Genomic DNA, 9,767 nt, shown 5'->3' with positions numbered 1-9,767 from the left:
TTCAATTTCTCTAGTCATGTACAGCAAAAACTGGAATGCTCTGTTCATTTCGGAAGAAGTTTCTTGGATCGACCTTGCCTTTTATCCTTGCCAATCTTTCGAAGTTTCCCTTGAAATACTTCTCACCCCACACTTTTCCCTGATCGTAGCTATAGTCCTCGTCGTTTTTCCCCAAGTCGAGATCTTTGTAGTTGATGTATGCGGTTCTTGGCGACTTAGCCACATATGGGGCCATTTTTTTGTGAAATGATCTCATCCAAGATATGTGCTTGTCAGCAACTTCGGCACGATTGTCGTCAAACCAATTTATCATGTACTGAATGTTGAACGAATTTCCTTTTCTATGTGGAAAAGCGGTTTCATTTTCTGGGATCTTGTCCATTTTTCCTCCTAAAGGATCAATAATCATAATAGGACGCTCTTCAGACAAGAACATGTTGTGTATCATCTTCCATCCCTTGTCAGGTATCGGAACCTTTAAGAAATCGGATGTCGCCTTGTTGAAGACACGCTTGTTTTTAACTTTGTCAAGCAATGTCTCCGCTGGCTGGTCGGTTTTCCTTCCGCTGAAAAAGACTGCGGATTGAATCCAGGAAACCTGGTGACATTCTTTCTTGTTGCATGGCCTATCAGTGCAGCCACTGTCTTTCAGGGGTTCCTGGAAACAATCTTCAGTCTCCAGGTTGAATTCAGGGAAATGTTTTCTCAACAGTTTGACTAGTTGAACGGCAGGCCCTAGAAACATGCCGTTGTACGTGACTTGGACAAATTTCTCGTCCCCTGGAACATTATTTCCAAAGTTTTGGATGAGGATTCGAATGAAGAGATCTTGCGGGAGCTTATGTGCGGTGTTTTGCCACTTGTGGAGAAGATTCAGATCTGCAGGATCCAGTTTACGGCGAAAGGCGAAAACTGTAACCTGTTCAGGGACTTGAACCAGCTTGAGTTTCCACGCGAGTACCACTCCAAAACTTGCTCCCCCTCCACCCCTGAGAGCCCAAAAAAGATCTTCACCCATAGTGCTCCTGTCTAGGATTCTACCATTCACATCCATGAATAGAGCATCTAACACGTTATCTGCTGCAATCCCGTGTTTCCGCAGCAATGTTCCCAATCCTCCACCGCTGATGTGCCCCCCAGAGCCCACGCTTGAGCCTAATCCTCCAGGGAATGCATGAGTCCTGCTCTTATTGCCGATATGATAGTACAGCTGTCCCAAAGTCACCCCTGCCTGGATCCAGGCCGTTTCCTGTTTAAGATTGATGTTGATGGAGTTGAGATTGGTGAGATCGATCATGACGAAAGGGGACTTCGAGCGGACGGACAGCCCTTCATAATCATGGCCACCACTCTTGACCCTGATTTGCAGTTTGAGCCGTTTGCTGCAGCGAATGGTGGTCCAAATATCAGTTTCTTTGAAGGGTGTCACGATTGCAAATGGTCTTTCACCAGTTTCATTGAACCATCTTGGATTCTGCGACGCAGATTCCAGAAGCGACATGTATTCGGAAGAATTCGGGGTGTAAATGTTTCGCCGAATCTTGGCTCGGCTCGATGAATGGCATGACATGCATTTGAGAAAGGTTTTCTGATGGACATGGCATGTAGCTGCCCATGAAACCGACAGGAAAAGCATAGAGGACATGAAGAATGTTGCAATGCTTCCCATGTCCCCTCTTCTTCTGGAACTTCAGAGATTTCTCGTAATTTACAAAATTTCAAAGATTTAAGTTATCTTCAATGGAATGGAAGCATAAAAGCAAGTAATCGAAATCTTCTTGAAACATTAATAGACAGCATTAATGAGCAGTAACAGCAATAAAAAAAAATTCAGTAACAGAACATATAATAATAATCAGTACACTTATTGTAATTACAAAAATTGTAATATTGATTATAGTATTAAAATATTAATGAATTTTTGGTATGAATAGTAAATAAATTTAGAAGATAATATTAATTAAAATAAGGAAGTGAGGTGACCGATGATTTCGGTTAGGAATAAATCTAGCAAGCGGACTAGGTCAAGTTATAGTAAATTGATGATAAGTCCAAGTATCGATCCCACAGAAACTAATATTTAATTACTAGAATTTTTATCACTAACTTAAGCTAGACAAATTAAATAAAAAGATTATATATGAATTATTAATGTAAACTATTAAATAAAATAATTTCAATTAAAAACGAGGGATTCAAATATCAAGGAAGGATTCAAATTTAAATAAATAATTAAGACACACAACGGTACCAAACTCTACTATGTTGACACGTATTAAAATTCAATTAATTATTTAATTCTTGACAATCACGGTGAAAATCTCCAATTTTATTTATTAAACGATTCCTCGAGTTAATAAATCTATTTAAATCTAATAATCCAATTATTTCTAATTGAATTTAATTAGATCTAAATGCATTAAATCTTCGTGGAATTTCAGTTTTCACCTAAAACCGCACACTGAAACCGAATACTATTTCAAGTCGGTTTAACTATGTGTTGATGACGTCTTTGTTGCTTTATTTAACCAATCATCTTTCGATTCGTGATTAATCAACAAACATGTAAAGAGTTGATCAAGCTATTAACAAGAAATATTAAACTAACATCAATCAATAATTAAAATCAAGAAAAATAATATGTTGAAAATAAACCAAATATCAAACAAAATATTGTTTGGCCATATCGTGGTCTTAGTCTAAATAAAATTATTCCATAACTTCAAAACAAAAGTGAAAATTCATGTTTAAGTGCATAGAAGAAAACAAAATAAAGAATGAGTGAAAGGAATTCTCAATGATTTGTGGTGAGTGTTGAGGAATTCCTCATGTCTCTGCCTCCTACCTCTATCTTCCTCTTCGTTGATGTATTCATTGTAGTCTTCGGTTCTCTTCCTTCTCAGCCTCCTCCCTTCACTTCTGCTCCCTTCTGTTCACTTCCGTTCTCTCTCCTCTGTCTCTTTTTCTGAACACTTCTCTCTTCTGTCTTTCTCTCCTCCTCTCTCTTATTTTCTTCTCTCTCCTTTCTCCCCTCTCCTGCTCTTCTGCGCTGCTTTTTTTCTTCTTTTTGCGCCTCCTCTCTTCCGCGTTGATTTTTTCTCTTTTTGCGCCTCCTCTTTTATGTACGCTTCTGCTTCCTTTTATTCTTCTCAATGGGCTCATCCTTCAAATATTTTAAGCCTGTGTCAAGATAACAAATGTAGATAAATTGTAGATTTTATTTTCAAATGTGAGATTTTATCTTTATCAAGATCTAAATAGATTTTTTCCAAAACTTCAATATTATCAAGGAATAAAATATAAAATATTTTATTTCCTTTCTTTTGGTATTTTTTCCTTTGAAGTCTTGTAAATTTATTTTATATCCAAATTTAATCATTTTTCCTCTTTTATTCAAATCTACAATTATTAATTCAATTAAGCACATAATTAGGGATAAAAAGTCTAGATAAGCACAAATAAAATCCCTAAATCTCTATAAGATTTGGGCTTATCATGAGGTTTTGTATTAGTATATGATACTTATAATGACAATAATTAAATATTTAGATTAATATTATTTAAAAGTATAGTATTATTTAAAAAAATACACAATATTGTTGTTAAATAATATAATTTAAATAATAATTATGGTATAACAATAATAATAATACAACTAATAATAAAAAAATATTTGTGATTTTGAAAATCATTTTGAATATTAGTATTAAAATATAATTATATTGTTTTAATATACACAAACATATTTAATATCACTTTTAAATTAAAAATTGCAAGTATTGTTTGACTTTCAATTAATTTTTATATCTATAGAAATTATAATTACACAAGTTAAATATAAAAAACATTAATTCTATTTCAGAAATAATATGTATTTTATTTTTATAAATTACCTTCACGACCGAATTAAAACATACGCAATATAGTTTTTAATCACAAAGATATTAAATTGGATATATCATCCTGGCAAGTAGGCCCATAAAAATCCCACAATCTAATACATTTTCTCAATTGGTGAATTATGTGCATCGCATGCTACAGATCGACCCGTCAAAATTTTGCATCAAATTGTCGATGAAATATTCTTACAGTGCGATGTCTCGTTACATTGAAGAGCATGTGTATATCACAGATGATGATAGCCTACAATTTATGTTTGATTTGTCCATACCAGATTCCTTTTACGTGTATGTTAAATCATCGCCAGTGTCAAAAACGTAAGTGATTACTCTTTTGAGGAGGTAGTTAGGTCAGTCATAACATAAGGTTTGGGGACAATAGATCTAAATTATCAATCGTCACCTTCTACATATTACGTTGATAAACATTCAACTTAGACATATTTTGAAATCAACACTGGGTCTAGGATCACCATATCTAGAGAAACGAACCGACCGAAGAACACCCATGACACGTCTCCAACCGAAGAAGATCATGCATGGTGGATAAATTGAACACGAAGATGAGATTTTACTTCAGGGGGTTGACATCATCATATCACGGTCCCCTCAAAAGTTGATGTTGCATGGGGGTCGAACACAAACATGAGATTTAAAATCATGGGGTCAGGAAGCAAATACCACAAATGTTGGATTTTTCGATAGTTCTACTAAGGCTGAAAATATTTCGGCCTCAATTACAGAACATATGCCTGAGCAAGATGATTTATTTGGGAACAGTAATGTGACGAGTAGCGATAGATGATTTGGATGCTCCATCGATTGATGGAAGAGATGATGAATATGTTGATAACGCAAATGAAAGCACATCGTCGCGTGTCCCGATCTTTGGAGCAACACTTATAAAGAATTTTCATAACACACCGGAGACACAGTTACGTGAAATTCTCCAATCTTTCAATGAAATATTCGACGAACAAATTTTTGATTCATTTGGTCTTCATTCTGCATCACGAACAAAGTTTTACAATCTTGACAGACTAGAGCTCACTGTGAAAATGGCTTTTGTAAAAATGATTTAATAGCTTCCGTGAATGATCTCTCTGTTCGAGTTTTGAGACATTGATATATTGTTGTACGAAGTTCTCTAACAATTTGGAAGGTAAAATGCAAGAACTGGTTCGAAGTTGACAATTATACGTGGGGACATCGAGCATCAATGAAACAAAAATTAGGATATTTCATGATCAGGAAGTATGGTGATGATCAAACATGCATATCTAGCCAAGTGGGTATAGATCACCACAACCTTGATGTATGATAGCTGGCACACTTTTTGGGAATCGTACGTATTGATCTTGCATATGAGATAAATCATGTGCAAAAGAGTATTAAAACAAAATATAGATATGATATATAGTATGTTAAAGCATATCAGAATTTAATATCTTAGTAATTAAAAATTATATTGTGTATTTTCTAATTTAGCTGTGAAGGTAATTTATAATAATAAAAATACATTATTTTTCTACAATAGAATTAATGTATTTAATATTTAACTTGTGTAATTATAATTTCTAGAGATATAAAAATTAATTGAAAGCTAAATATCGTCAATTTTTAAAATATTTTATTTATTGATAATTTTATTTCGAAAGACGACGACAATAATAATAATAATAAAATTAATAAATAATTTCAAAGAAATTAAACAAATAATAATAATCACAAACAATACACATTAATAAAAATAATAATGATATAATTCTCATTAATGAGGATTATGAAAAACATTATTATTAATAGTATATATGTTTTGTCTCATATAAATTTATTATTATTATCTTTATTAAATAAAAATTTTATTATAAGAATAATAAAATAAATGTGATCTTCTTTTAAAATTAATTTTATGAACCATAGTTTTTTACTAATCGCTTAATTTTCTAACTTTATAAATGTTTAGAAAGTGCGATATTTTTATAAATGTTTTTTATTTTTATATGATTTAAATAAAAAAAATTAAAAAAAAAAAGCCGTAAAGAAACTACAAAGGTGGCAAGATGAGAGGATCCGATTGAGATAACCTTAAACCACGAACTGCCGCGTTTCATATTTCTCGGAGAACTTCCAGAGCCGGCCACGTGTTGCTTTTCTTACAGGCTACGTGCCCATTTCTCATCTTCCCCCATATCTTATACATCTGCAACTGCCTCTCCCCGCTGAGAATTTCGCAAATCAGGTTTCGACAGAAAGAGAAGCGAGAGTGTTAAAATGATTAATGTCTTGGCTTTGGGTCTTTTTTTCACTTCCCTTGTGACTGCGGGGTTCTTTTCTCCAACCCCGGAAAAGCAGAATTCGAAAGAAAATATTGTGTTGAAAGACGGGCACAGGGTTGTGGTGGAATTTGAGAACGATAATGGGAATACCAAGGTTTCAATTTCACCCCAAGATTACAAGGGGTTCGTGGAAAATATGGAGGACAAAGTGTCTGAAACGTTGGAGGGTGTGAAAGGGAGATTGAAAGAAGAAGATTCCGCAATTCCGGAAGAAATTCATCGTGGGTTTAGTCCGAGAGAGCTTGTGTGCGATGCATATGGCAAGTGTAAGCATAAAATTGCGGCCGCCATCGGGAAGACAAAAGAAGCGGTGGCGGAGAAGGCCCATGAGGTCAAGGAAGGGGCGGATGAGGCCGTCGGTAAAGTTAAAGATACTGTTACTCATTCGGCACATCGGGTATCTGATAAAGCCCGGGAATCAACAGAAAATGTGAAGGAGTCTGCTAGAGAAGCGGAAGATATGGTTTTTGACCAGGCCAGCGAAATTAAAGAAGGTGCCGCTGTTCAAGCCGAGAAGGCGAAGAGCCTTGTGTCAGAAAAGGCAAAAAAGGCAGAAGAAATGTTGGAAGATGTGTCGGTCAGAGTGAAACAGGGCGCTCAAAGGGTGAAAGAAGAAGGGAAAAAAGAATTAAGCGGCGCGTTGCAGCGTGCTCAGGCTGTCGGGGTGCGTGTTTTGGCATTCTTGGTGCCACCGGTGAGCATGAACTCGGTTTCTGGAGTGCTGCATTTGCTGGGATTTGCGGCGGCTTATGGGATGTGCTTTTGGGTTACTTTTGCTTCGAGTTATGTTCTGGCTGCGGCATTGCCTAGGCAACAGTTTGGTATGGTGCAGAGCAAGATTTATCCTGTCTACTTTAAGGCCATGGCTTATTCTGTGGGGATGGCATTGTTCGGACACTTGCTGAGCCAGAGGAGAAGATTGTCTACAGTCAGTGTTGGCATGTTTCAGGCTTTCAATCTTGGGGTATCACTTGTCATGGTTTTGGCGAATTTGCTGTACTTGGAGCCTCGCGCAACAAAGGTTGGAACTTTATCTTATTGTTATATCAAATACTTTTTAAATGCTTGATAACTTAGAAGTTAATTCATTGTTGTAGTTAGAATGGAGTTCAGTTGTTATTTTTCCGAGCAATGGATCATAGCAAATACTTGTAGTAAATAATCTCTTGGGATGAACAAGGATTTGTAGTACTAGTCCTAACGTATATGCCAGCCATTAGTTGAAATCATCATTAGTGGACAACTACTTCGGCATGTCCGTACCTTAAATCAAAGGCAGGACCATGAATCCCAATGATGGGAAGACACAGAGTTTATGTTTGTTCAGAATTTTGAAATTTCTTAATTTTGATCTTTATTGTCTTAGGTAGAGTTGCGAGATAAGTCCTAATATGTACTGCGAAGAGAGAGTTGTCCTAGAGGTGGACCAAATACGTGGTGATTGCCTTGTTTCATTAACTTGTTGCTTTGTTTACTTGGCAGGTGATGTTTGAAAGAATGAAGAAGGAAAAGGAAGAAGGGAGAGGGAAAGAGAGCGACGACAAGGAACTGAGTGGCAGAAACATCGATCCCACAACAGGCATCAACACGGTTGGGAGCCGGGGATCAGTCGAAGAGAAACAAACGGATACAGCAGCAGTAGCCAAGGCTGAAATGGTGAGAATGAGTGAGATGCTGAGGAGGCTGAATTCATACTCTTCATTCCTCAATGTTGTCTCTCTTATGTCTCTCACGTGTCACCTGGTCTACTTAGGACAGCGCCTGCACATCGAATGTTAAAAATCATCTGTGTTTGTATAGAATAACTCGTAGAATGTCTCTGTGTGAATGAATGATTTCAATGTGTAGGTAGTTTGACAAATTGAACACAAATCTCACTGATGTAGAATGCACTATCATTTTTTTTCAGTTTGTGGTATTTGGTAGCTAGGAATGTGGTGTTAGCCTATTTGACAGTCAACCTTAAAATAGATTCACACATTTCGGAATGTATTTAATTTATATTGCAACTTTTGTGCGTTTACATTCTTAGTTTTTTTTATCTTTCACGAACTCGATAGTGACTACACAGCATCGGAGTAATCATACCAAAAAACTCTTCTAGTGACTTATTCACGAGTTCGTTGTTTGAGTGTGTGCTGAGATTAATTGTAGGACCTCGGTCGTTACCTACCTCGGGCACCATCGGGGGAGAGAAGGCATCTAGCTCAAGAACTTGTCATAGCACCAAATTTTGTTTATTAAGCAAAGTATATGAGACCGTGCTTGTAGTTCAGTGGTCTCAACTCCTGCTGGATTAGCCGGTTCTCAGGGATCCCCTTCTTCAGCATGTGTTGTAATCGAACCTGGAGAACCGGCTAATCCAACGGGGGGTGAGACCACTGGACTACAAGTGTGTGTCTATATATATATACTAGAAATAATGCACGTGCGTTACACGTGGGAAATATATGTTGAAGTAATTAGAATTTGAAATAAAATTAGTTAACTCAACAAAAGACAATGATAATAGTATTGTAAATTTTGACAATTCGTGTTAATTAGCATATGTAACTAATTTGGAAAAATATATATTTTTTTAATTTTAAAAAAGATCTAGACTACTAAAATTTTTCTCATATCTTTTTTATCATATTGTTTTCTTTTGTTATTTGTCATATTATCTCAATAATACATATATTTTATTATAATATTCAATTATTACAATCTTTTTTGACAATCAATGATATGCAATTTTTTATTTACAATGTTGTTTGGTTATTATTATCTTTCATGTAAATTGACAACAATTTCTATTGGATGCTTTTACTTTTCTAGTTGCCTTTAATTTATTAGACACTTATACTTGATAACATATAAACTACACATTATTATTAGGGGTTAGCAAAATTTCGGTTAATCCGAATTAACCAACAGAACGGAGTCAATTCGGAAATTCGGTTCGGTTATTTTGTAAATTCAATTTTCAAATTAAAAAAAATTGTTTATATATATCGGTTAATTCGATCGGTTCGGTTACGATTTTCAAAATTTTGAAATCGGCTAACCGAATTAATCGATATAATAAATATTATTATTTATCAATTTTAATAAATATTTTTATTTTTATTTTTAAAATCAGCCCTAATTCTAAAGAAAAATTTGTGATGTATGTGATTTTATGTTTTTATGTATTTGTGTAGATTGTAGTGTTAAAAAAATTACATATATAATTAAAGTTAAATCACAGATTTTTTTTAAAACTAATCGGTTAATTCGGTAATTTTTTCATCGGTTATGAAAATTAATTCGGTCGGTTTGGTTATTGATAAATATTTCGGTTCGGTTCGGTTCAGTCCGGTTATGACTAATTCAGTTCGGTTCGGTCGGTAACAGAACCGACCGAATGCTCACCCCTAATTATTATAACAATCTATCATAACATAAAAAGTACTGATGAATTGATTTAAATAAATATTGATTAAATGTTGTCATTTATTTGCAATTTATAATAATAATATTTTTGACAATAAATCATCTTTTTTACTGA

The 9,767-nt window shown here is 34.9% G+C and overlaps 2 protein-coding genes across 2 annotated transcripts; one reads left to right on the top strand and one right to left on the bottom strand.

Moving 5' to 3' along the window:
* LOC140975945 (berberine bridge enzyme-like 22) lies at positions 1–1,661 on the bottom strand. Its single transcript, XM_073439868.1, has one exon. It carries the CDS (start codon positions 1,643–1,645, stop codon positions 11–13), a length of 1,635 nt encoding a protein of 544 aa, XP_073295969.1. The 5' UTR covers positions 1,646–1,661; the 3' UTR covers positions 1–10.
* A 4,436-nt stretch (positions 1,662–6,097) lies between these two features.
* Positions 6,098–8,143, top strand: LOC140975061 (uncharacterized). Its single transcript, XM_073438554.1, has 2 exons — positions 6,098–7,259; positions 7,721–8,143. The coding sequence occupies exons 1-2, from the start codon at positions 6,174–6,176 to the stop codon at positions 8,015–8,017; spliced, it is 1,383 nt and encodes a 460-aa protein (XP_073294655.1). The 5' UTR covers positions 6,098–6,173; the 3' UTR covers positions 8,018–8,143.
* The last annotated feature ends 1,624 nt before the right edge of the window (positions 8,144–9,767 follow it).

Source organism: Primulina huaijiensis, chromosome 4 (genome assembly GCF_012295235.1).
Source record: "Primulina huaijiensis isolate GDHJ02 chromosome 4, ASM1229523v2, whole genome shotgun sequence".
NCBI classification, from domain to species: Eukaryota; Viridiplantae; Streptophyta; class Magnoliopsida; order Lamiales; family Gesneriaceae; genus Primulina; species Primulina huaijiensis.
The sequence above is the reverse complement of the archived record's forward strand: the minus strand, read 5'-3'. Positions and strand labels throughout refer to the sequence as shown.